This window comes from Podarcis raffonei, chromosome 12, assembly GCF_027172205.1.
Source record: "Podarcis raffonei isolate rPodRaf1 chromosome 12, rPodRaf1.pri, whole genome shotgun sequence".
Lineage (NCBI taxonomy): Eukaryota > Metazoa > Chordata > Lepidosauria > Squamata > Lacertidae > Podarcis > Podarcis raffonei.
The window spans coordinates 2,099,574-2,126,706 of record NC_070613.1 but is presented as its reverse complement, the minus strand read 5'-3'; the positions used below and the strand labels follow the sequence as shown (position 1 = coordinate 2,126,706).

The following is a 27,133-nucleotide window of genomic DNA, read 5'->3' as shown; positions in this document are numbered from 1 at the left end:
GGTAGGGTGCAGCAGGTAGCAAATGATGCAAAAGACCCTTTCTGCAACCCATAGGAACAACGGAAGCTGCTTTCTGCCGGCAAGACAGTTGGGTCCATTGAGCCCAGAGCTGTCTGCACTGGCTGGCAGCATCTCTCCGGGTTTGCAGGTGGGGTTCTCTCCCAGCGCTCCCTGGAAATCTGTTTCAGGGACTGGACCTGGGACCTTCTGCATGCCAAGCAGGGCTACAGCCCCTCCCCTGGAGAGCCCCCCACCTGCCAAAAACAGAGAAGACTGTCTGGGCAAAGAGTCTTGACTTCCTATTAGGCAGCTTCCCAAGTCCTGGAGGGTGTCGGAGAGGAAAGCCAGCCAGTTGAGCAGGAAAGTTGGGTCCCTGCAATTACTACCTTTTCTTCCCTGCAACGTCTGCAGTTTCTTTTAACCCCTTTCTCCGTTCGGTGTGAAGCTAGGGAGCTTCTCGACATTGCGACCGGATGGGCAAAGTTTAGCAAGTTTGGTGAATTTGCTCGGATGATTTAACCCGGATTTGCATGACCTGCTTCAGACTACAACTCCCATCAGCCAGAACCAGGTTAGGGGAGGCAGAATAAGAACTATCAGGCTCCCTCTTTGCGGTCCTTCTTCCGGCAGGTGAAGACCTCCTTGTTCCGACAGGCCTTGGGGAACCAACTGCTTTTAATAGTTCAGTCTCTTAATCCCTGGGTTGTGGGTTCGAGCTCCACATGGGGTGAAAGATGGGTTGGACTAGATGACCCTTGGCTTCCTTTCAACTCTACAATCCTATAATTGGGCTGGTGCCATGCAATTATTATCTGTGTGATTTCAGTAGAGTTCATACATGCTTGTTGTTTTACTTCTAACAAAGTTTACTTGCTTTTAAATGCTGCCCCCACCCATGTTTTTAGAGGTTTTCATGCATAACCTGCCTTGAGTCTTGTCAGGGAAGAAGGTAGGGTATTGATAATTAATAATAATAACAACAACAACAATAGAATTGAATGCTGTGTCACTTTTATTGTTGTTAGCCGCTCTGAGCCTGGCTTTGGCTGGGGAGGGTGGGATATAAATAAAATTTTATTATTATTATGATTGAGCAACAAAGTCACATAGCTTATAAAATTATTTAAATAAATATAACCCCCCCAAACCGCCCTCCTCTTCTCCTTTCCCAGCAGCTTATCATACCTCTTCATTCATCTCTTTCCTGACCCCCCCAGATCTGTTGATCTGCTCTGACGTCTGCTCCCCAAGTTTTGGTTGCCGAGCAAAGTGGGGGTGTCAGGAGCCTCCTTCAGCGACAGGCCAGCTTCGCGCCTCTGCCCAGACCCAGCCCTCAGAGGGACCCGGCATCATGGCGGAAGACATCATGATTCAGGTGAGGAACTGTGGGGGGGCCTGGCAACATCCCGGAGGGGCACCCCCTTGAGTAGACGTAAGAACCTTAGAAGTGGCTACTGGAGTGGCTGCTCCTCTGCACACCTTCCAGTCTGTCATCCTCCTTCTTAAATCGTGGTGCCCGGAACCGGACAAAGTATTCCAGGTGTGGTTTTGTTCAAGGCAGAACAGAGCGGCACTATTCCTTCCGTTGATCTGGACACTAGACATCTGTTGATGCAGCCTAGAATACCATTAGCTTTTTCAGGCTGCTGCATCACACTGTTGACTCGTGTTCAGCTTGTGGTCCACCAAGACCCCAAGATCCTTTCCACATGTACTGCTAGTAAGCCAGGTGTCCCCCATTCTGTATCTGTGCATCTGGTTCTTCCTGCCTAAGTCCAGAACCTGACCTTTGTCCCTACTGAAATTCATTCTGTTAGTTTGGGCCCAGTTCTCCAATCTGTTAATGTCATTTTGAATTCTGATTCTGTCTCCTGCGGCTTTAGCTACCCCTCCCAGTTTGGTGTCATCTGCAAATTTGACGAGCATCCCCTTCATCCAAGTCATTTATAAAGTTGTTGAAGAACAACAGGCCCAGGACAGAGCCCTGTGGCACCCCACTTGTCACTTTTTCCTAGGGTGATGAGCAGCCATTAATGAGTTTGGGTTTGGTCGGTCGGTCAACCAACAGGATGGCCTAGGCAGGTACAAATTTTATTTGTTTAGCTGTAAGCCATGAAAAAACAACAACCCAGAAAGAACATCACAATTTAGTTCTTCGTTTCCTGCCTGTCAGGGCAAATAAGGAAGCAGAGCAAAGCAAGACAATGTCTCATTGTCTGAAAGAAACAGAGAAAAAGAAAATCATAATTGTGCATTGATGATATCAGGTGGTTATACGTGACCTTTGTTTCAGAAGTACTTGCACCTGCAAAGGTTTCAGGACAGACACGCTGCTTCGTTTCCAATCAGTGAAGGTCCCAGACCTTTCTGCTAAAATCCTGAAATTGTCCATGCCACAAGTATTCCAGAGGCTGGTATGCAAACAAGTTTTGAGTAGACTTATTGAAATTCATGGACCTACCTTAGACTCATACGAGAGAGTCAAACGGACAAGGAAACTGCTGCTTTTTAATCAGCCTGGCATGGTTTTGTTAGCTGTGCAACATCGATGGAAGGTGGCTTCTGAGAACGCAAGGCGATTTGCGGAACGACACCTTCATTTAAAAACGGAAATGGCTTAAAAGTGAAATGTGATTCAATAGACATTTGGTGCTTATGGGCAGGGAGAGGGATCAGACTCATAGAATCGTAGAGGTGGGAGGGGCCCTCAGCGTCATCTAGTCTGACCCCCTGCAACGCAGGGCTCTCAGCTGAAGCATCTGTGACAGGTGGCCGTGTAGAAACAAAAAAACAACAGATGGATTATTTTTGGGCAGATGGATTGTTTTAAAAAAATCAGCTGCGTGTGAATCACTGTTTATCGCTGGTGCAAATTGCAAATAAAGACAAATGCAATAGGGGGGAAACGGACTTGTAGACTTGGAAGAGACCCTGAGGCTCATCTAGCCCTCTGAAAGGCAGGAACCAAAGCTAAACTTTGGCACGTTTATTTATTTCAGTGGATCTGCTCTGAAAAAAGGTTGTTGGAATACCACCTTCCAGCAGAGCGTTCCTCCAGCTAGAAACAGTGTCCTGAGATCTACAGATGAAGGGCCCTAAAGAAGTCAGACTATCCTCCACCAGCGCCAGGGCCTTTTCAGTGATGGCTCCGACCTGGTGGAACGCTCTGTCCCAGGAGACCTGGGCCCTGCAGGATTTAACCTCCTTCAACAGGGCCTGTAATATTATAATAATAATTTATTATTTATACCCCGCCCATCTGGCTGGGTTTCCATCTGAATATTAAAAACAATACAGCATCAGACATTAAAAACTTCCCTAAAGAGGGCTGCCTTCAGTTGTCTTTTAAAAGTAAGATAGTTGTTTATTGCCTTGACATCTGCTGGGAGGGCGTTCCACAGGGCAGGCGCCACTACCGAGAAGGCCCTCTGCCTGGTTCCCTGTAACCTTACTTCTCGCAATGAGGGAACCGCCAGAAGGCCCTCGGTGCTGGATCTCAGTGTCCGGGCTGTAAGACAGAGCTATTCCGCCTGGCCTTCAGTTTGAATTAGCCTGACTTTTCCCCTTTCCTCTTCTATGAAGAAACCCTTTCTGGGACCCCACATTTAAATTATTCCCTGGTCTCCTGCTGCCCCTAGTAGGACCAACTTGGCCAGTTAGCCCTGGTGATCACTTGATGTTTATTGACTGGGTTCCCCCCTCCCCCAAAATGACCCCTGATTTTTTGAATTTTATTGATATTGATGCTGCATTTTATCTTGTATTTTATGCTGTTTTAAGGTCACATTTTAATCAATGCTTTATATTTGCTGTTAGCTGCCCTGAGCCCGGTTTTTAAACCAGGAAGGGCGGGGTATAAATAAAAATTTATTATTATTATTTATTATACAGAATTAATTATTGCTACTACTAATAATAATGCAACAGTGTTGGAGCAGCAATGCAGAACAACTAAGAAAACTGGCTGTTGTGCAGACAGAACTGTAGGAATCCCCACGAATGCACTGTTATTATTGCATCAGTGGTACTTTGCAGAATACACCTGGGAGATGCCACCACTGTGTGTGTGGAGAGCAGGGCAATGAAAGTTTACCTGGAACAGATGCAGAAAATACGGCTCTCTCTTTCATCAACGGAACCAGGGGGGAAACGCTTGGAATTAGCTGGCAGGTTTCCTGGCAAGGAATGGCTTGACCATTCAGGAGCTGCTCTGACCGCCTTTGTCTTTGCAGGACATGGTGACATTTGAGGACGTTGCCGTCTCGTTCTCCCCCGAAGAATGGGAGATGATGGAGGACTGGCAGAGGGAGCTGCACTGGGAGATGATGATGGAAAACTACAGAATGCTCATCTCTCTGGGTAAATGCCCCTCTTCCCTTTCACGGCAGGGTCCCGGGTCTTCTTATCTGTGGGGCAGAACATGGGGGACATTCTGTATGGGTAATAATAATCTGTTGGAAGCCACTCTGGGCGGCTTCCCACAAATCTAAAAGCATAAGAAGACATCAGGCATTTAAAACGTCCCCTTTCCCCCCCCCCAAATTTTTTAATTCATTTTATAACACAACTGAACAACACAAACAAACAATACAAACAAATTCTTGTCGTATCCTTATTTTTTCTAAACATTGTTAGGTGAGCTTCCACAAGTCCCCCTATCTGATTTTCATTTTACCTCATCTTTACCAGTTTACATATATCATAATTTTTAACCATATTTTTATCACACTTACTTTTACCATAAAAATATTCATATTTTATCCATTACAAGTAATACTATTTTAAAATACACTATCTTCTACTTCTAACCCTACAGCCTATATCCACTTCCAAAGCTATTCTAAGATTTAAATATTAACATATTTTTTCAAGTATTCTTTAAACTTCTTCCAGTCTTCTTCCACCGTCTCTTCTCTCTGGTCCTGGAATCTCCCAGTCAGTTCGGCAAGTTCCATATAGTCCACCATCTTCATCTGCCATTCTTCGATAGTTTGTAAATCTTGTTTCTTCCAATTCTTCGCTAGTAATATTCTCGCAGCTGTTGTGGCATACAGAAAAAAAGTAACATACTTTTTGGGGATTTCACCCCCCACTATACCAAGTAAAAAGGCTTCTGGTTTCTTAATAAATGTGTTTTTCAACGCTTTTTTCAGTTCATTATAAATCCTTTCCCAGAAGACTTTTACCTTGGGGCATGTCCACCACATGTGGTAAAAGGTTCCTTCTTTTTCCTTACATTTACAGCATTTATTATCATGAGCAGGAGCATTCGGCAGAGTCAAGGCACAACCACTGATCTTGGCGGTGTCGGCTTGCTCCAACCTGGTGCCTTTCAGATGTCCGGGACTACAAATCCCATCAGCCCCAGCCAGCACAATGGGAATTGCAGTCCAAAAAGAACTGGAGGCTGCTTTGTTTCTATATACGTAGTTAACGTATGAGAAAGGCCCTCAGCAACAAATGAGAGGCAGTAGATAATATTTGCTTCTCCAGCTGCTTGGGACAATATAGCTTGTGAGGGCTTGTCCTCTTCGCTGAGGCTGCCTTGCAGATCCTGGACTTTAATGGCAGCAAAGATGGCAAGAGAGGGCCTCTGGGAGTTTGGCCAAAGCCTGGGAGTTAATCCAACATTAATCCAACAAGCACCAGGGTCTACCTCCCAGTGAAATGTCCCTCCCTTTAGCATCTCCACTTCCTAACATGAGCTGGTAGCAGGCCCAGATCTAAGCACTAGACATAAAATCAGGAGTCACAGCGAAAGAACCCCTGACCTCTGGCCATCCAATGATTCCTTAAAACCTCCTTAAGACAAGGATTTCTGAGTTTCCATAAATGCCCCAGCCCCACTGCTGCTCATATACAACATTCCTTTTCTTTTGTTAAATAATTTTTTATTAATTTTCAATTACTAAAATCCAATAACAGCCACATTTTACCAATGTCAAATTACAATTCACATCCATATATATATATAAAATATAAAGCCAATTATACAATTTGTGTGACTTCCCGTGTGCTGGGTTTTGGGGTGTAATGCAACAGCCACTCCTAAGTCTTCCGGTACAGAGAGAATAACTAATAATAATAATAATAATAATAATAATAATAATACTTTTATTTTATCATTTATACCCTGCCTGTCTGGCTGGGTTGCCCATTTTGGCCATTTAGGGGCCTGTAGTGGCAATAAGGCCTAGGCGTAAAACTCCTTGAAATCTTCCCCAAATTCTCTTCCTGATTAAGGGAGATGTGGATTGTGTTTCTCTTTGCTTTCCTGTCTCTTGCCGGCCTCTTCCAGCTTTACATTCGGAGCTGCCTACATTTCAGGCCCAGCTCTGTTTTGAAAGTGGTTTGCGCTCAAAATTGCTGCCTCTGAGTTTCCGACAGAACTTGCTGACAGGAACGGAGAGGGGGCAAAGTGGGGGAAAGAGGAATTTGCTCCAGTATCTGCTTCAGCCACAGCTCCTATCAGCAGCTTCAGATGAGCAGAGAATCATAGAATTGTAGAGTTGGAAGGGACCCAAGGGTCATCTAGCCCAACCCCCTTGCAATGCAGCTAAATAATAATAATAATAAAATTTATTTATACCCCGCCCTCCCCAGCCAAGACTGGGCTCAGGGCGGCTAACACCATGTAAAGCAATTGATTAAAATACAACTTAAAAACAAGATTAAGTACAACATTAAAATGCAGCCTCATTTCAGTAGAAACTCAAATCAAAAACTTTTTGGAGATGAAAACCTCAAATCTTTACATCTGTCCAGACTGGTCCTACGTGGGCCATAAAAAAGCCAGGGAATTCCCCAAATAGGAGTTCCATCACAGAAGGAGAAAGGAAAAAGGAAGGAGGGGGAGCGGATCAAGTTGATTCCAAGCCAAAGGCCTGGCGGAACAACTCTGTCTTACAGGCCCTGCGGAAAGAAATCAGATCCCACAGGGCCCTGGTCTCATGAGGCAGAACTTTCCACCAGGTCGGAGCCATCACTGAAAAGGCCCTGGCTCTGGTTGAGGCTAATCTGACTTCTTCGGGGCTTGGGACCTCTAGGGTGTTGCTATTTAGGGACCTTAAGGTCCTCTATGGGGCATACCAGGAGAGGTGGTCCTGTAGGTACGAGGGTCCTAGGCAGATGGCCTTCCAACCTCTGCTTTAAAACCTCCTAAGGGAGGAGAGCCCACCACCTTCTAAAGGAGACCTTTCCACTGTCGAACAGCTCTTGCCATCAGAAATTTCTTCCTGATGTTTAGTCGGAATCTTCTTCCAAGAACCGCGGTTTCTTCACCTGCGGTTAGAGACCTGAACGTGATGTTCCTAAGATGTGTGCTCTCTGGGCGAAGCACCCACCTTGTTCTTAAGGTGTGGTCCAAGTCACAGCGATCTTTTGGCAAAGAATCTTTTGGCACTAGCTGACATCATGAGCTCCGCAGCTCCAGTTCTCCTGGGAACGTAACTTGTCGGTGCTGGTTTACTGGGAATATCTCTCGCTTCTTCCTAGCCAGGGGAGGATCCCTTTGCGGTGCTCCGCTGAGAGAGAAGCCACGTTTTTGTAACCCCACCTTTCGGCAGGGATGTGATCGGCTCAAGCCAAGCCTTTGCCATTTGGTGAGCTAGAAATATGGATCACCAGGGCCAGAATTATTGATTGCCATCAATTATATTTATTTCTCACTTTCTTGCACCAAAGTGTCTCAAATCATCTTACAGGATATAAACAGGAATAACAAGAAGTGTTGACACCAAATATAAAAAACAGCAACCAAGCAAGGCCTAAAGTGCTCACCATATGTATATATATGTGTGTGTGTGTGTGTGTGTATTTATAGTATAATATAATAAATATAATATAATATATAAAATAAAACTATATATTTTTATATATGGAAATATCTATCTATATCATCTATCGTCTATCTATATCATCTATCATCTATCTATCTACATATTTATATTTATGTGTATAAATAAATATAATAAATACTACATATATATATGTGTGTGTTGGTATTTATTATGTTTCTGCACCACTTGACTGTGAAAACAACAAACAACAACCTCAAAATGCATCACAACGAGAATAAAACTATCAGTAAAAGCAACACTTTAAAACATTCAAAAGATAAAATCAGGAACAAACTGAAAGCAGATTAAAAACGTAAATTAACATTCCGCATGTCTGGACAGGCTCGTCTAAATGAAAAATGTTTTTAGCAGGTGCCAAAGAGAGTGGCTCAAAGGTGCCTGCTATCAGTAGGCAGGGAGTTCCAAAGTGTCGCTGCACCAAAAGACTGATTTCTTCCAAAGGCAGAGCGGGTATTCTGTGGCACCTTTGGCAGGGCCAATTCTGCATGTGGGCCAAGGCGATTTCGCAGGCAAACTGGTCCCAAGGTGTCCAGGGCTTTATGCACTAAGAGTCACACCTTGAACCTGGCCAGGTAGAAAACAACAGCCCCTGTAGCCTGCCTCAAGGAGGAGCATATCCAGCCACCCTCAGCCTAGCTGAATACAAAATGCTTTTGCCTAAAAGCAGGCGACAGTGGTGCCAGCCGTGCTTCCCTGGGAAGCCGGGAGCCACCCCTGAAAAGCCCCTCTTCTCATATTGCCACCCTTTGCATCTTGGAAACTGGACCCAGAGACGGACCCTTCACATAGGTTTCCCAGACAACCTCGTAACAGTAGCGTTTCTGACATCTTCTGTAATTGGAAGTCCAAATCACGGGCTACCTGAGATCTTGCAGTCAGCTTTGAACCTGGGAATACATGCAGAACCAGTGATCTCCCGCTTTCTCTCCTTTAAGAAACCTGACTTTCATTGTTTGTTCCATCTCGGAACAACCCCGTGAGGCTGGGCATGGCAAGACCTTTTCGACAGGGAAAGGTGATGGTCTCTCCTTCCTTGGAGTTTGGTTGGCCACCTCTCAGGGATTCCTGAGCTGTGATTCCAGCATTGGGGGGGGGGGTTTAGACCAGATGATCCCCAGGCGTCTTTCCAACTCTGCAATTCTAGGGTTCCCATTTCAGAGAGATCTGGGCTGGTTCTGCTGCAAGCTCCCTGTGCCTCTGATAGAATTGTAGAGGTGGAAGCGACTGCCAAGGATCATCAAGTCCACCCACTGCAGTGTAGGTAAAGGTAAAGGGACCCCTGACCATGAGGTCCAGTCGTGGACGACTCTGGGGTTGTGGTGCTCATCTCTCTTTATTGGCCAAGGGAGCCAGCGTACAGCTTCCGGGTCATGTGGCCAGCATGACTAAGCCGCTTCTGGCAAACCAGAGCAGCGCACGGAAACACCGTTTACCTTCCCGCCGGAGCGGTACCTATTGATCTACTTGCACTTTTGGTGTGCTTTCGAACTGCTAGGTTGGCAGGAGCAGGGACTGAGCAACGGAAGCTCACCCCGTCGCAGGGATTCAAACCGCCGACCTTCTGATCGGCAAGCCCTAGGCTCTGTGGTTTAACCCTCAGTGCCACCCATGGCAGTGTAGGAATCACTGCTAAATAATCCCTTATGGCCATTGTCTACAAACCTCCAAGGAAGCAGAGTCCGATACCTCCTGAGGGAGTCAGTTCCACTGTCAAACAGCTCCTACCACCAGAAAGTTTGTCCTGATATTTTGCCCGAATCTCCGTTCTCGTCAACTGAATCCGTTCTCATGCTCACCCTCTTGCTATGTGAATCTTTCCATGTCCCAGGAAACGACCTCTACCTCCTTTCCTCGAGCGGAATGTTCTGGAACACGTCGGACGAAGACAGTGTCCCCGCCGAGCCGCAGAGAGGTCCCGCTATGGGGTCGCCGGAGACTTCGCCCCTCCGTATCCTTGAGCACCAAACGGAGATGGAGGAAGCCTTCGTGCCGGAGCAGCAACCTTTGCCAAGGGGCGCCAGCCCTGCGGGGAGCCCGTATCCCTGCCCGCTGTGTGAGCAGTGCTTCCGGGGCAGGAAGGAACTTGACCGGCACCAGAGGAGCATCCACCTGGGGGACAAACCCCACGGGTGCGAGGAGTGCGGGAAAGCCTTCCGAGACAAGAGCGACCTTCGCGTCCATCAGAGAATCCACACGGGGGAGAAGCCCTTCCCCTGCGAGGTCTGCGGCAAATCCTTCCGGGAGAAGAGTAAACTCATCGTGCACCAGCGGATCCACACGGGGGAGAAGCGCTGCGTTTGCCAGGAGTGCGGGAAATCCTTCCGGGACAAGCATTACCTTCGGGACCATCAGAGAATCCACGCGGGAGAGAGGCCCTACCACTGCGAGGACTGCGGCAGGAGCTTCCGCACCCGGAGCCATTTCACCCTGCACCAGAGGATCCACACGGGGGTCAAGCCCTACGTCTGCAACGAGTGCGGGAAGACCTTCGTCCAGAAGAGCAATCTCGTCAGCCATCAGAGAATCCACACCGGCGAGAAGCCCTTCCCTTGCGAGGAATGCGGGAAGATGTTCCGGGACCGGAAAACCCTCCGGTACCACCGGAGGATTCACATGGGGGAGAAACCCTACCCGTGCCAAGAGTGCGGCAAGACGTTCCGGGACAAGAGCAGCCTGACGGTCCATCAGAACATCCACTCCGGGGAGAAGCCCTTCATCTGCTGGGAATGCGGTAGGAGCTTCCGGGAGAAGATGTACCTGAAGGATCATCAGAGAATCCACACGGGGGAAAAGCCCTTCTCTTGCCAGGAGTGTGGGAAGACGTTCAGAGCCAAGAGGACCCTCACGTACCACGAGAGGATCCACACGGGGGAGAAGCCCTTCCCCTGCCTGGAGTGCGGCAAGACCTTCCGGGGCAAGAGCAGCCTGACGGTCCATCAGAGAATCCACTCGGGAGAGAAGCCGTTCATGTGCTGGGTCTGCGGGAGGAGCTTCCGGGAAAAGATGTACCTCCGGGAGCACCAGAAAATACACCTCGAGGAGAAGCCCTATCCCTGCGGGGACTGCGAGAAGAGCTTCGTCCACAAGAACCACCTCATCCGCCACCAGAAATTCCATGTGGCCTTCTCCATCCAGTGAAGGTGGACGGTGCCGTAAGGACAATGCCAGAGGACCCTTGCACGACGTGGGCCGGCCTTTTTGGCCCAGCAAATCCAACCGCACGGAGGGTTCCCTCGATTTGCCCTGCTGCGTGTTCTGGGTTCGGATTCTGTATAAAGCCGGTGGCAGGGAGTAGCGTTAGGAATTAGGAAGAGTCCCAAGACACGGAGGGGCGATTTTAGCTGCTAAATACCGCGCCCCGTAAGCAACAAGGCTCCTTCCTCCGTTTCCGCAGCAATCGTTTTGCCTTGGGAAGCGGTTGCATTTATCCTACTGCAGTTGTGTCGAGAGTTTTTTGTGTGTGGGGGAGGTGGGGCTGTGCATGGGATTTGCCAAATGAATAGTTAATTGTCAGTTTCGTTTCCCCCTTATTGTAAACGGCCTTGTGGGTTTTTGTTGCCTGAAAGGGAGCCTGTAGCTTTGGGGTGGCGGGGAATAAACATCAAGATGTGTCCGGGAGCCGCAATAAAATCTATACACTTTGTTGTATGAATTGCTCTCATCCCCTTTCCCCTAAATGTACTCGGTGTGACATGAAGAAATCTGTTCTTTCACATGCCCTGAACCTGCTCCAAATAAATTCCATTGGGCGGCTCCAAGCTCTAATATTACGAGGGAGGAAAATGTTTCTCCACCTACGTTCCATATGCCACGAATAAGTTTATGTGCCTTTTCCCCCAGACATGGGGATAGCAGTTTTGGTGGCCCCCTGATCCTGGTGGACTACAAATCACATCATCCCTGACCATTGGCCGCACTCGCTGGGGCTGATGGGAGTTGTAGTCCCAAGGATCTAGAAGGCACCAAGTTGACAAATGCTCTGCCTCCCCGCTGTCCCCCGAGCTTGTGGGGCTGGCGGTGGGGAGAAGCGCTGCTTTCCCCCACCGCCAGCCTCCAAACCAGGTCGGGTTTGGAGGCTGCTATCCGCAAGCCTTCGGAGCACTCCGAAGGCTTGCGGATAGCTTCCTGAAGCCTGCATTCACTCCATAGGACGCACACACATTTCCCCTTCATTTTTGGAGGGGGAAAAGTGTGTCCTATAGAGCGAAAAATACGGTAATTTAATAAAGAATGTAATGCAACAAAGTTTGTTCAGTTACCTGTTTTCTATCAAAAATTTTAGCATAATAACCAGAAAAAGGAAGCACAACTTGCTTAGGTTGATATGCAGTAGTTTCCCTTCATTTGAATGTAACCAATGAACATGAGTCTTTAGGGAGCCAACAAACCTCGGAAATACACTTTTCCCCAAAGGTTTCCACAATCTGAGCATGAGATTGTGGGCAGGGAGGTTCACGTCATTAGCCCCCAAACGGATCCTGCTTCTCTTGTAGTCCCAGCTTTGGATCCAGCACGGAGCAAGCAGGTCTCTGTCTCTCCAGCTTCCAGCTCAGCTCAGCCACAACTCCCTGGCTGATTTCTGTCCTGCTTATCAGCAGGTAAGGGAGGTGCAGGAAAGGCCCATCCATTAGTTTGGAGGACACCATCATTTAACTGTAACTCTCGCAATTATTAATATTTATAAAAGTAATAGTAATAGTAATTTATTATTTGTACCCTGCCCATCTGGCCGGGTTTCCCCAGCCACTCTGGGCGGCTTCCAACAAAGATTAAAAATACATTAAAAGGTCACATTAAAAACGTCCCTGAACAGGGCTGCCTTCAGATGTCTTCTAAATGTCAGGTAGTTGTTTATCTCTTTGACATCTGATAGGAGGGTGTTCCACAGGACGGGCGCCACCACCAAGAAGGCCCTCTGCCTGGTTCCCTGTAACTTGGCTTCTCGCAGGGAGAGAACCGCCAAAAGGCCCTTGGCGCTGGACCTCAGTGTCCGGGCAGAACGATGGGGGTGGAGATGCTCCTTCAGGTATACAGGACCGAGGCTGTTTAGGGCTTTCAAGGTCAACACCAACCCTTTGAATTGTGCTTGGAAACTCACTGGGAGCCAATGTTGGTCTTTCAGGACCGGTGTTATGTGGTCTCTGCGGCCACTCCCAGTCACCAGTCTAGCTGATGTATTCTGGATTAATTGCAGTTTCCGGGTCACCTTCAAAGGTAGCCCCACATAGAGCACATTACAGTAGTCCAAGCGGGAGATAACCAGAGCATGTACCACTCTGGCAAGACAGTCTGCAGGCAGGTAGGATCTCATCCTGCGTACCAGATGGAGCTGGTAGACAGCTGCCCTGGACACAGAACTGACCTGCGCCTCCATGGACAGCTGTGAGTCCAAAATGACTCCCAGGCTGCGCACCTGGTCCTTCAGGACCACAGTTACCCCATTCAGGACCAGGGAGTCCTCCACACCAGCCCACCTCATCCCCCAAGAACAGTACTTCTGTCTTGTCAGGATTCAACCTCAATCTGTTAGCCACCATCCATCCATCTTTCAGCCAGGAACCATGGGGTGGTTTGCATCGTAACTCATTATTTTGAGATGCTGATAGAAAGGGCCGCATCAAACCTCAATCCGGCCCTGAATTGATTGCTACCGATTTGAATGGAAAGCTGATTTTCATAGGGTAGGGGGCACCGGTGGTGCATTGATGGAACCAAGAGGGTGGTGGTCCCCAGAATTAGGAGACCCCTCCCCCGCGCTCTATATATCCCGGGGAGTTGCAAGAAAAGGGTCCACGTCGCCTCCACCCCCGTGAATCTGGGATGTCGCAACCAGACGAGAGAGGAGGCCTGGGAAGCTGGAGGGAGGAGCCGCGTTGCAGAAAAAGGAGGCGCGTTTTGCAGCAGGGAAGGCGAAGCAGCAGCCGGACCGGGTCTTGGGCTTTGCAGCCGGGTTGCCAACTGACCCGAAGGAAGCCCCGCCCCCGGCTGCTCTTGTGCCTCCCCGATGCCCTGCTACGTCCGGAGAGGGAGGAGCCGCGTTGCACGAAAAGGCGAAAGGGAGAGAAGAAGCCTTTTTATTTTTTGCAGGAAAAGGCCGGGCGCTTTGCAGCCGGGTTGCCAACGGACCAGAAGAAAAGCCTGGCTGCTCCTGTGCCTTCCGCTGCCCCGTGACGTCGGGGAAGGGAGGAGCCGCCTTGCAGGGAAGAAAGGCTTTTCTTGCACGAGAGTCTTCTTTGCAGCTTCGCCTCTGCAGGCGGGTTGCCAACTGACCCGGAGGAAAGCCTGGGGGGCTGCTGCTGCTGCTGCGCCTTCTTGCCGCTGCGCCTTCTTGCCGCCGCGGAAGCTTCTTGCTCCAGGATGGAGGTAAAAGCGCCTCTGCCTTTGTGCAATGCACCGCCTGCCCCGAGCAGGCCGGGCTCCCTTTCCCCGGCCCGGCAAGCGCCCCCTCGCCGCCGCCGCCGCCGCCGCCGCCGGGCTCTTTGTTCCCCCTGGCGGGCCGGGCGCGATGGAGGCGCGCGTAAAGCTCCGCGCGTAAAGCTCCGGCCCGCAGCGCCTTGCCAAGCGCTGGAGGGGGCCGCCCGCGCCCTCCAAGAGAGAAGGAGGGAGAGAGATCGCTGGTGGGGGGGGGGACATGTCGGGTTTCGAACCCAGAACAGCAGCAATCTGGGCCCGGCACCTCTTTCCCAGGCCTGGAGGAGGAGGACCTGAGTGGTCCAGCTCAGTCAAGGTTGTTTATACTGGCCGCCAGTGGCTCTCCAGAAATCATCATCATCATCATCCTCGGTGCTGTTTTTCTAGAAAAAGGGGTTGCTGAGCTCACCATGAACATCCACCTGAGAGGTGCTGGAACTGAGTTCTGGTTGAAACCAAGCCTTGATGATGATGATGAGGCTTATAGATTTTCATTTTGCAGTGTACCCGCAGCAGATTGGAGAGTTATTGCAACAAGCGGAAAGTAAAGGATGAACAGAATTATAAAAGAGGCAAGCAGAATGTGGCGCCCGCCCTGTGGGAAGCCCTCCCACCAGATGTCAAAGAAATAAACAACTGTCTGACTTTTAGAAGACATCTGAAGGCAGCCCTGTTTAGGGAAGCTTTTTTTATATAAAATATTTATTAAGATTTTACAAAAAACAAAGGTTTACAGAATAAAAAGAAAACATATAAAAAGAAAAAAACATACAAAAATACATAAAATAGAAAAAATAAAAATACAAAATACAGAAAAACGAATAAATAAGAAAAAATTAAAAACAAATCCATTTTTTTGTATCTTTAAACTCATTAGCTTGTTTCCTTGATCTCCTCACACCTCCCCTTTTTGTGTTCCCATTTACATAATTAAATCAACAAATCCTTACCCTCTTTCATTTATCTTAACTCTATATCTTAACATATTGTAACTCTATATTTTCATCCATTATCACTCCATTTTGGCATATTCTTATTAACTTTGTTGCTAATGCCACTTATTTTCAATCCAACATCATTTTACCATTCATTAATTTTACAGTGTTTCTGCAAATAGTCTTTGAATTTCTTCCAATCTTCTTCCACCAACTCTTCTCCCTGGTCTCGGATTCTGCCAGTCATTTCCGCCAATTCCATATAGCATCACCTTCATCTGCCACTCTTCCAGGGTGGGTAAATCTTGTGTCTTCCAATACTTTGCAATGAGTATTCTTGCTGCTGTTGTTGCATACATGAAGAAAGTTCTATCCTTCTTTAGCACCAATTGGCCGACTATGCCCAAGAGAAAGGCCTCTGGTTTCTTCAGGAAGGTATATTTAAATACCTTTTTCATTTCATTATAGATCATCTCCCAGAAAGCCTTAATCTTTGGACACGTCCACCAAAGGTGAAAGAATGTACCTTCAGTCTCTTTACATTTCCAACATTTGTTATCGGGCAAATGATATATTTTTGCAAGCTTGACTGGTGTCATGTACCACCTGTATATCATTTTCATAATATTCTCTCTTAAGACATTACATGCCGTAAATTTCATACCGGTGGTCCATAACTGTTCCCAGTCAGCAAACATAATGTTATGTCCAACATCTTGTGCCCATTTAATCATAGCAGATTTAACTGTTTCATCCTGCGTATTCCATTTTAACAGCAAGTTACACATTCTTGAAAGTATCTTAGTTTTGGGATCTAACAGTTCTGTTTCCAATTTTGATTTTTCCACCTGGAAGCCAATTTTTTTGTCCAAATTATAGGCCTCTCTTATTTGATAATAATGAAGCCAGTCTCGCACTTTATCTTTTAATTTCTCAAAACTCTGCAATTTCAATTTGTCTCCTTCTTGTTCCAATATTTCCCAATATTTCGGCCACTTGGCCTCCATATTGAGCTTTTTCTGAGCCTTTGCTTCCATTGGTGACAACCACCTTGGGGTTTTATTTTCAAGTACCGTAAGTCTTTATATCTTATCCAGACATTAAACAATGCTTTCCTGACAATATGGTTTTTAAATGCTTTATGTGCTTTAACCTTGTCATACCACAAATATGCATGCCACCCAAAAACATTATTAAAACCTTCTAAGTCCAAAATGTCTGTGTTCTCAAGAAGCAGCCAATCTTTCAACCAGCAGAATGCTGCTGATTTAGTAAAGCTTAAGGTCTGGCAGGGCAAATCCACCTCTTTCCTTTGCGTCAGTTAATATTTTAAATTTTATTCTGGGCTTCTTGCCCTGCCAGACAAATCTAGAAATATCTCTCTGCCACTTCTTGAAACAGTCCATCTTGTCCAAAATTTGCAATGATTGAAACAAAAATAACATTTTTGGCAATACATTCATCTTTATAGCTGCAATTCGACCCAACAAGGAAAGCTTCAAATTTGACCATATTTCTAAGTCTTTTTTCACTTCTGTCCAACATTTCTCATAGTTATCTTTAAATAAGTTTAAGTTCTTAGCAGTCATATTAACCCCCAGATATTTTACTTTCTTAACTAATGTTAAACCTGTCTCCTTCTGAAACCTCTCTTTCTCAATCGGTGTTAAGTTTTTCTCAAGAACTTTAGTTTTTTACTTGTTCAGCTTAAATCCTGCCACATGACCAAATTCTTGAATCAGTTCTAATACTCTTTTCGTACTAGATTCTGGCTCCTGTAGCATCAAAACTAGGTCATCTGCAAAAGCTTTCAATTTGTATTGTTTGGCTCCGACCTGAATACCTTTAATCAGACGGTCCCTTCTAATCATATTTAACAAAACCTCCAGGACCGAAATAAAAAGCAATGGGGAAATTGGGCAGCCTTGTCGTGTCCCTTTCTCTATCTTAAATTCCTCTGTCATCACATTATTAACTATTAGCTTAGCCTTTTGTTCTGAGTAAATTGCATTTATACCATTTTCAAACCCTTGACCCACCCCCATCCCCTGAAGATTTTTCTTTATAAAATTCCAAGAAATATTATCAAAGGCTTTCTCCGCATCTATGAAAATTAAAACTGCTTTGGTATTAATGTTCACTTGCAACTTCTCCAAAATGTTAATTATGTTCCTCGTGTTGTCAGACAAGTGTCTACCTGGGAGAAAGCCAGCTTGGTCCTTATGTATCTCTTCCACTAATACTTTTTTTAATCTATTAGCCAAAATATCAGCAAATATTTTGTAATCCACATTGAGCAGGGATATGGGGCGGTAGTTCTTAAGTTGTGTCTTTTCCGACTCAGTTTTCGGTATAAGTGTAATGTAAGCTTCCTTCCACGACTCTGGCACTTTTTCCCCCTCCAAAATTTCATTTCAGACCTCCTTTAGTGGTTGAGTTAACCAATCTTTCAAATATCTATAGTATTTTGAGGTTAAGCCATCCGGCCCTGGAGATTTACCCAACTGCATATTCTGAATGGCACCTTCTACCTCCTGTTCTGTAATTTTGTGGTTCAGCATTATCTTGTTTTCTTGAGAGATTTTTTGTAATCTATTTGTTTTTAAAAATTGGTCTATAAGACCATTATCAAACACGCAATAGGGAAGCTTTTAATGTTTGACGAACTACTGTATTTTAATATTTTGTTGGAAGCTGCCCAGAGTGGCTGGGGAAGTCCATCCAGATGGGCGGGGCATAAATAATAACAACAACAACAATAATAGTAATAATAATAATAATAATTTTTTAAAAATGGGCAGAGGTTAGACTAGCAAAGCCATGAATGCCCTAAACTCAAGGAAGGCAGAATCATATAAAAAAGGAGGTTCTAGTCCTGGTCGAAATCTCAGATTATTTGTAATTTTCTCCATGACAGCTCTCTTCCAGAGTGAGTGGCCCCAAGCATTTGGTGTAAAATTTTGGGCCGCTTTCCACTGAGCTGCAATTGCTATTCTTGCTGCCAAGATAATATATCCTTTGGACAATACATTTCCACTGGTATTACCAACAAAGCTCTGAACTGTTCTTATACATCTTGGCCAATTTGGTTAGGTACCATCTGTATAACATCTTCATTACGTTTTCTCTAATATCGTAACATGCGGTGTTGTCACCGCATGTCATCCAGATTTGCCTTTGGCACTCAGCCTTGACACTGGTCTGTAATAATAATAATAATAATAATAATAATAATAATAATTTATTATTTGTACCCCGCCCATCTGGCTGCGTTTCGCAGCTACTCTGGGCGGCTTCCAACAAAGATTAAAAATACATGAAATTAAATTAAATTACATTAATGCCATATTCCAGAAAACCTGAGGCGGTCGTAGGGTTTGTTTTTGAGGTGAGGAGGACTGTGTTGTGGCAAACCTCGGCATCTTTCATGGAGGTACATTGGCTTCCCTCACAGCTTTGACTTCCTGCGTTGCCGGGGGTGGGGCTGGATGACCTTTGGGGGTCCCTTCCCCCTCTACGATTCTACATCTTCGTTTCCGCAGGTGACGTTTGAGGACGTGGCCGTCTACTTCTGCCGGGAAGAGTGGGCGGAATTAATTCCGTGGCAGAAGGAACTCTACCGGGGTGTGATGGTGGAAAACTACGAGGCGGTCCTTTCCGTGGGTAAATATACCGCTGTCCTCTGGAACTTGGTTCGCTGGCGGGTGGGCAAGGTCACGGTGGTTGGTCCAGTGGTCCAACCCTGGCTTCATTTGCAGAGCCCATTAGTTACTCAGAAGTAGACTGCCTCTGCCTGTGGAGGTTCAATTTAGCTCTCACGGCTGCTGTTTGATTGACAGGCCCATCGTCCTCCATGAATTTCCCTTTCTTAATCATATTTTAAAAAATTGATGGACATACAATTTAACAAATTTAGTTCCGTTTCCGTACAGTATCCCCTTAGCATTTTGTCTTTTTCACCCTTCCGTGATGTTTCTGTTCAAATCCTTTTCTCCACTGCCTTAGAAATAATACTTATTTCTATTACATATATCCTACGTTACATTCCTTTTTCATTCTCATTCCTTTGCTTGGATTTCCAAACCTGCCTGCAATTTCATTTGACTTGGATAATCTGAAAAAGAGTCCATGAAATTTCTCCACAAGTATCGTTTTGCTAAATAGAAGAGATCATTTTCGCCCAGGCTCAGAGAGTTCTTCCTTCTCACTGAAGGTGGTCAGCCGCAAACAGCACGCGATATTCATGCTCTTTTCACAGCATCTGAGACTGAGCGATATACTACCCCTGACTGTGGAGGTTCTGTTAAGCAGCCATCCGAGCTAACAGCCATTCAGAGATTATCCTCCAGAGTTGGTGGGTTAAATGCCTTCCGTAAAGAGGTTTCAATGGCACTGCCCACCATTTGACTTCACTGGGTGACCTCCAGCGTATTGGGAAAGGGGCAGAATTTGTCCCTGGCTGCTGGATCTGTGGGAATGTTCAGGGATGCAGGAGAGGATATAATGTCTGATTATAGCCTTTGCAACTTGTATAAACAAGTTCACAATTTAGCAGAGTAACATTCCCCCTTTTAAACTCACAGCGGATGCGTTTGCTCAGGTTCGCTAAAGCCTCTATAATAACTGTTCTGGTATTTCCCCCTTATTCCCTCATAAAAGATAAGACACAACACAGTCTTCTAGAAATGTATAAAAAGAGTTTACTCACTCACATTCTGTTCACAAGTGGATCCCAGAAGGCAGACTTAGCTTAGAAAAGTAACATATACCTGGAAAGTATCTCATAAGGAGACAGTCCCTTTGTCTTCTCATGGCTGGATGCTAAGAGAGCATCTTTGACTAAGCAGATGTTGCTTCTTTGATGCATGTGGTGAAAGAGAGTTGGCTGCCCTGCCCTGTGCTTTTGTCGTTACCTGCACAGGTGAGGCCATGCCCACCTCTAGTCCCATGGAGAGGAAGTCTGTCCCAGCCCAGAAGGAAACAGGAAGTTTACCTGCTGGCTGGACAAACATTCCTCCCCATGTGTAAACATGTGCACTCTAGGAATGTTGTACTTGACTGCTCTTGTATTTCACATCCCACAGGATCAGACCAAACTCCTGTCTAGTCCAGGATCCTCTTCTTACCGTGGGCGGTGGGAAGAAGGACTCAAACGCCATTCGAATTAGCCTTTATAAACTGCAGTCAAGTCCTTCGTGTATCACAGGGTTAAACTGTGGAACTCCCCGCCACAGGATGGCCACTAACTTGGGTGGCTTTGAAAGAGGATCATGCGAATCCATGGAGGAAGAGAGGGCTATGGAGGGCTCCTGGCTAGGATGGCTCTGTTCCACTTTCCTGGGCGCTTCCTGTAATAGGCATCTGGACAAGATGCCTGCATTGCCGGGGGTTGGGCTAGATGACCCGCAGGCCCCCTTCCAACGCAACAATTCTCTGATGCTGCACTAGGTGGGCCGCTGGCCTGAAATACTACCAAAATAAAATGGAAGTGTCTCTCTCCCACGCAGGCCGCTTGTCTGTGAAACCGGAGATCATCAGCAAAATTGAACGGGAGGAGGCCGAGCTGTGCGTCGGAGAGTTTTGGAAGCCCCCCCAGTGGAGAGACCCTTCAGGCCAGTGGCTAGGTCAGTAGTCCATGTTGCGTTCTGGTTCCCCCCACTCTCTTTTTGAAAGCTGCACAACAGCCCTTTGAGGTAGACTGGCCTCAAATTCGCCCTGCGAAATCTTTGCAGTTGGGAGGTCTTAACCGTAGAGCTCAGAGCTGGAGCGCTTGCTTTTCAGGCAAAAGACCAGCAGGTCCAGTCCTTGACGTCTTCAGATCGATTTGGGAGACAGCCCTGCTGGAGAACTGCTGCCAACCAGTGCAGGCACCACTGAGCTAGGCAGGCTAATAGATCTGACATAGCGGAAGGCGACTTCCTGAGCTGAATTGTCAACCAGCCCCTTTTGCGGAACCACAAGGACTAGAATATTGTTTTATTTTTAGGGGGGAAAGCTGCTGCCAGCCCGTGTAGACATCCCTAGGTGGCCCAATAGGTCTGGGTTGGTCTGAGGTGACTTCTTCTGTTTCCACAAAGGTCCACCAGAATTGCACGCTGCCAAGTGGGAGTTGTCCTCTTGGGGAGGGAAAGAGGAGGTGTTGCAAAGGGCCCAGGCCACGAGACTCCCATCCTCACCTGCCTTGCAGGGATGTTGTGACGCTGACACGGGAGGGAGGCCTTGCGGGAAAGTCGGGAGGCCCAAGTGCCAGCTGCCGCCTTAAACTTCTCTCTGAAGTCCTGTATCCCCCTTGTGGAAAGAGCTGATTTAATGGCTGAGTTAAAAGTACCAGTCTGCTTAGTACCGTCTGACATTGGCATTTTAGACCCTTGGCAGGCTGCACATTTGTTACCTGCCAGCTTATTTTGCACAAGACTTGCATCACACTGCCTGTGGGCTGGCTCTTGTTTCAAAGCATCTCCAAGTCCTGAAACAGTTCCAGAGAAAGTACTTCTTGCAGGCCTTGTGTAAACTACTGTGCTTGCTGCAACAGGCGGCACGGCTGCTGATGAGTTTGTGGTTGAAGCAAAGCCAGGACTCTTTAAAATACCCAGCACGCTTCCTTCTTTCAGGATTTTTGCAGGCTTAAAGGGACCATCACACTCACATTCTCGCTTTGACGCTATTGACCGCTGCATTGCGCAGAGGCAATACTGGGGTATCCTCGGGTCCTGAAGGATCAGATGCTTTTGCAATAGGAGCACTAAATCTGATTGCACCAGCAGACACTGACGGCTGTACAGTGTTGCAACTAGAGATGAAAATTAGAAATGATTTTGCAATTAGAGATGAAAATCTGTTCACAGGACTGCCGGCATTACTGGCCGGTTGCACCTTTTAAGCCACTGATTGCGCAGAACTGGCAGGCGAAGATGAGGCAGTATTTTGGCAAAGGTGACGTACTGATGGGCAAAGATATTTCTGGTAGCGCTGGCATGCCCATTTCCTCCTCTTGTGCAGGTTTTGATACATAGGGGACACCTCTTTCCCTTCTCATCTTGCCGCCACCACCTCCTACTGAAGGAGGAAGGCTGTTGGTTGCAGAGGTCCTGAACCTGGGAGTTTGTGAAGCTTTCTGGCGATTCTGTCTTCCGGTCTATGGCCAGATTTTTCTCTTGTACAGTGGTGCCTCTGGTTGTGAACGGGATCCGTTCCGGAGCCCCGTTCGCAACCTGAAAGGAATGCAACCCGTGTCTGCACACGCGCGGGTCGTGATTCGCCGCTTCTGCACATGCGCGTGATGTCATTTTGCACACTTGTGCGAGTGGTGAAACCCGGAAGTAACCCTTTCCGGTACTTCCGGATCGCCGCGGGACACAACCTGAAAAAACGTATCATGAAGCAAACGCAACAAGAGGTATGACTGTACTCCCTTATGGATCATCTCTGTTCTCTGTCAAATCTTGCGAAAGTCGGGAGGTGGACAACTGTCAATAAAACGTGTCTCAGTCCTGCTGGCAGATTGTATGTGAGATTTCTCCCCCAACCCCCCATCAGTGACGCTGACTCCCTTTCCTTTCTTCCCAGCAGGAGATGGCATCAGGATGGCAGACGATGAAGACCTCGAAAGGGCAGCCCCCATTCGGCGGCGGCGAGGGAGAAGGAAGAAGGTCCCGTCTTCAACAACAGAGAAACAGATGGCGATCGTGCCCCCCAAGGACAAGGGGGCCCCAAAGTTGACACTGAAGATGAAACCTGCAAAGTGTCCCGAGTGTGGCAAGAGCTTCCTGAGCAACGTGGCGATGGCCATCCACATCCGGACGCACACCGGGGAGCGGCCCTTCAAGTGCCACCTGTGCCCCAAGGGCTTCCCCTCGCGGGGGGACCTGAAACGGCACATCAAGACCCACCTGCGCCCCAAGCGGAGCCCGCCTACCCCCGCGGAGGCCGCCTGCGGGGGCAAGAAGCGCCTGGCCGCCAAGCTGCAGCTGCTGAGCCACCTGCAGCGCCCGCCGGACCCCCGGAAGCCCCACGTGTGCGCCCAGTGTGGCAAGGGCTTTGGCACGCCCCAGAGCCTCCGGAAGCACCAGGGAACCCACTCCACCGAGCGCCCCTTCTCATGCGCCCAGTGCGGGAGCAGCTTCCGCCTGAAGCAGATCCTGGTGGCGCACATGGACTGCCACGCCACCGAGCGCCCCTACCCGTGCCAGGAGTGCGGGAAGACCTTCGTGCAGGAGCGTGGCCTCCGCAGCCACCAGCTCGTCCACACAGGCGAGAAGTGCTTCTTGTGCGAGGCCTGCGGGCGCCGCTTCGCCTACAAGCAGCACTTCCTCAAGCACCTCCGCCTGCACACTGGAGAAAGGCCCTACTCGTGTGCCGAGTGCGGGAAGACCTTCCGGGACCGGGCGACGCTCAGTATCCACAACCGGATGCACACGGGTGAGCGCCCCTACAGCTGCCCCTTCTGCGGCAAGGCCTGCCGGCAGAAGCAGCACCTCAACAGCCACCTGAAGGTGCACCGGGGAGAGGTGCTCCCCCCCAGCGACGGCACGGGACGAGCCCTGCAGAAGGCAAAGGAGAAGCCCCACGCCTGCCCCAGGTGCGAGAAGCGCTTCCGCGACAAGCGGATCATGAGGGCCCATCTGCTGACTCACGAACAAGAGTCTTTGTCCGCCGGGGACGCTGGCCCGGCCCAGGCAGAGGCCAAATCCCCCAGCGGGAGAGGCGGGGGTCGGAAGCAGCCCACCTCTCTGCATGCAACTGCCCCCCCTGAAAAGTTGCCTTTTGGGTGTGCTCATTGTGGGAGGAAGTTTCCGCAGCGGAAATCCCTCCTGTTGCATCAGAGGAGCCACAGGTGAGGAGAGATGGCTCCCGCAGAGAGTCTAATCCTGGCGTCCTTTTGGGAGGGAGCCTTGCATTTTGACAGCAGTACATCACACTGAGCAAGTCAAGCCTCATGAAGAAAGCAACTCGTGTCGTGCCCTCCGATTAGTTTTTGAGACCGAAAGTCCCCGTCACTGCAGTGCTTTCCCCAAGCAATTGGAGACTGCGCCTGCAAGAAGCCTCTCTCTCCTCTGCCCTTTTCATGCCTCTTCTGGTTCTGGGAGAGCATGGCAGAGGTGAGCTTGTTGCACCAGGAGGGGGAGACGCCGATGCCTCTTCCCCAGCCTGACCCATCTCTGCCTCTTGACCTCCCTCCTCTCCTCCTTCAGCTTCTGCCTCTAAGTCTGGACTGCTCTCTGCCACAGACTCCTCCCGCTCACTAAGCCCTGTTGCTTCTTCAGATTCCAACACCTCCTCTTCCAAGTCTCCTCCTCCTTCCCATTTATTGGCATCCCACTGCCCCTCCCCAGGCTCTGAGCCTTCTTCCCTTGGGGTTCGCCGTCTGGTTCCTCCTCCCATTCCTCTGCGTCCGACAATTCCGTGATAGATGAAAACATGCCAACCTGCTTGGTTCCCAAACCTTTTTGGCCAACCCCCCTTCCTGCCGGGACAATGCAGGAGTGCTCCTTTGGGGATGAAGTTAAACCATTGGCGAGTTACAGCGCCTGGCGTGGCTGCAGAGACTGATGCAGGAGAGACATGTTTTGTTGCAGTTGGGGCAGAGGAAGGCGCCCGGTTGTGCTGCTGCAGATGCACCTATAAAAAGCATTCTTCAGCCTAGTGGTCTGCATGACCCACTGTGGAAGATAACAGCACCATAAAATTCAAAAGAGAAGCGCTCAGTTGCAGTTTTTCAAAATGCAATTACACTGTTTAGTTTAACTCATTCAACAAACCTTAGGGGCTTGGACTGGTGGTAGCCACTTTTCAAAGTTTGATAGTTGTTTACTCCCCTCTTGAGCCATCCCAGTTTGGGAGTCACTGGCCCAGCCTGAAAAGGGAATCTCTAACTGGGAGTGACCTTGTTCCCTTTAATGATTCTTCTGTGTGGGCCAGACCCCTCTCTGTCCTGCCCCCCCACTCCTTGTGTTTCTAGAAGTTATGTTCAAGCAGAGGTGGGGAATTTCAAGTTTGAAAAAAGATATGCAAATGTTAATATGAAATACCCAGTATTTGGGTATTGGAATATTAAAGACAAACCAGTTAAACAAAAACAAACTGAAAAGGGGAAAAGAAAAAGGAGAACTTCAAAATATCCACCCCAACAATTCTGCGTTCTATAAACCAATGTTTTCTTCAATCCTCAAACCCTGATCTCAAAAGTTGATTTTCTTTTTCACACAAAAGCTTTGTAAGAAGTTGTAGTAAATATCGACAATGATTTTTCTCTTAATGAAACACATCAATTAGCTAAGAGCCATTCTTTCATGGTAGAATCAACAGGTTGTTTTGACCCAGGCCAGCGCTAAGAGACAGTGAGGAAGATAAATCTGTGGCAGGGAGTTCCACAGTTTAACTATTATTATTAATGTACAGTGGTACCTCGGGTTACATACGTTTCAGGTTACAGACTCCGCTGACCCAGAAATAGTGCTTCCGGTTAAGAACTTTGCTTCAGGAGGAGAACAGAAATCGTGCTCCGGCGGCACGGCAGCAGCGGGAGGCCCCATTAGCTAAAGTGGTGCTTCAGATTAAGAACAGTTTCAGGTTAAGAATGGACCTCCGGAACGAATTAAGTAATTAACCCGAGGTACTACCACTGTATTCTTTACGCATTCTTTACCCCAAGTTCCCAGGGTGTGATTACAGCATTAAAAACAACATTAAAAACCATTTGAAACTGTGCTCCATGAGGTGCTTCGTTGTCTCTGTCCTGACAGGAGATGGGAAAGTGAATTGGTGTTTACATGCCAGAGAAGAAGCTGCCTTGGTCTGTTGCAAGAAATGCAATATCGGAGGCATGCGGCACCTTCAGAGACCCAGCAAAAGTTCTTGCAAGAAGTGTGGTGCTATGCGCACATGTGGTTTGAGGATCAGGAATGTAGGCAGCCAGGTCCGGAGGAGAGGAAGTGTGGAAAGGGCAGGTGGTGATAATGATCTCACTGGCAAGAGATTGCATTTCAACCTCTTCACGTATCCTAATGCAGCAGTTCCATGTTCCAAGTATGTTGCGGTGATCTGCTGTAGACTGTAATAAATTCGTTGTTATTTGTAAAGTTAGTGGCTTAAAGGAGAGCGAGAAAAATTCAAACAGTAGCAATCAAATTTCCTAGAATGTAGATTGTATAATAATAATAATAATAATTTTTTATTTATACCCCGCCCTCCCCAGCCAAGGCCGGGCTCAGAGCGGCTTACAAGCAATAATAAAAACAAGAAGAATGATTACAACTTAAAAACAAAAATAAAATACAACATTAAAATAATGGAACATTAAAATATTAAAATGTAGCCTCATTGCAGGAGGAGAAGGAAAAGAAAAAAGAGAGAGAGGGAGGGAGGGAATCAAATTGGCTCCAAGCCAAAGGCCAGGCGGAACAACTCTGTCTTACAGGCCCTGCGGAAATAATAATAATAATAATAATAATTTATTATTTATACCCCGCCCATCTGGCTGAGTTTCCCCAGCCACTCTGGGCGGCTCCCAATCAGTGTTAAAAACAGTACAGCGTTACATATTAAAAACTTCCCTGAACAGGGCTGCCTTAAGATGTCTTCTGAATGTCAGGTAATTATTTATCTCTTTGACATCTGATGGGAGGGCGTTCCACAGGGCGGGCGCCACTACCGAGAAGGCCCTCTGTCTGGTTCCCTGTAGCCTCACTTCTCGCAATGAGGGAACCGCCAGAAGGCCCTCGGCGCTGGATCTCAGTGTCCGGGCTGAACGATGGGGGTGGAGACGCTCCTTCAGGTATACAGGACCGAGGCCGTTTAGGGCTTTAAAGGTCAGCACCAACCCTTTGAATCGTGCTCGGAAACGTACTGGGAGCCAATGCAGATCTCTCAGAACTGGTGTTATGTGGTCCCGGCGGCCACTCCCAGTCACCAGTCTAGCTGCCGCATTCT

The 27,133-nt window shown here is 47.8% G+C and overlaps 2 protein-coding genes across 4 annotated transcripts in view; both read left to right on the top strand.

The window, feature by feature from the left end:
* The window catches only part of LOC128398362 (zinc finger protein 268-like), a 38,464-nt gene that overhangs the window by 1,454 nt on the left and 9,877 nt on the right, over window positions 1-27,133 (top strand). The window contains exons 2-8 of the mRNA XM_053359369.1: window positions 1,218-1,375; window positions 4,233-4,359; window positions 9,688-10,993; window positions 13,693-13,852; window positions 18,748-18,868; window positions 20,713-20,829; window positions 22,772-24,038. Of these exons, the coding sequence (XP_053215344.1) occupies window positions 1,352-1,375; window positions 4,233-4,359; window positions 9,688-10,993; window positions 13,693-13,852; window positions 18,748-18,868; window positions 20,713-20,829; window positions 22,772-24,038 (3,122 nt within the window). The 5' untranslated portion in view covers window positions 1,218-1,351. The remainder of the gene's footprint in view (window positions 1-1,217; window positions 1,376-4,232; window positions 4,360-9,687; window positions 10,994-13,692; window positions 13,853-18,747; window positions 18,869-20,712; window positions 20,830-22,771; window positions 24,039-27,133) is intronic.
* Window positions 13,184-25,375, top strand: LOC128424286 (zinc finger protein 135-like). Of its 3 annotated transcripts, none has more exons than XM_053410294.1 (5): window positions 13,184-14,222; window positions 18,560-18,638; window positions 18,748-18,868; window positions 20,713-20,829; window positions 22,772-25,375. In XM_053410294.1, the coding sequence occupies exons 1-5, from the start codon at window positions 13,864-13,866 to the stop codon at window positions 24,040-24,042; spliced, it is 1,947 nt and encodes a 648-aa protein (XP_053266269.1). In that variant the 5' UTR covers window positions 13,184-13,863; the 3' UTR covers window positions 24,043-25,375. The 3 variants fall into 3 exon arrangements, with proteins under 3 accessions (XP_053266269.1, XP_053266270.1, XP_053266271.1); XM_053410295.1 differs by having other exon boundaries at window positions 13,189-14,222; window positions 22,775-25,375; XM_053410296.1 differs by lacking the exon at window positions 18,560-18,638 and having other exon boundaries at window positions 14,179-14,222.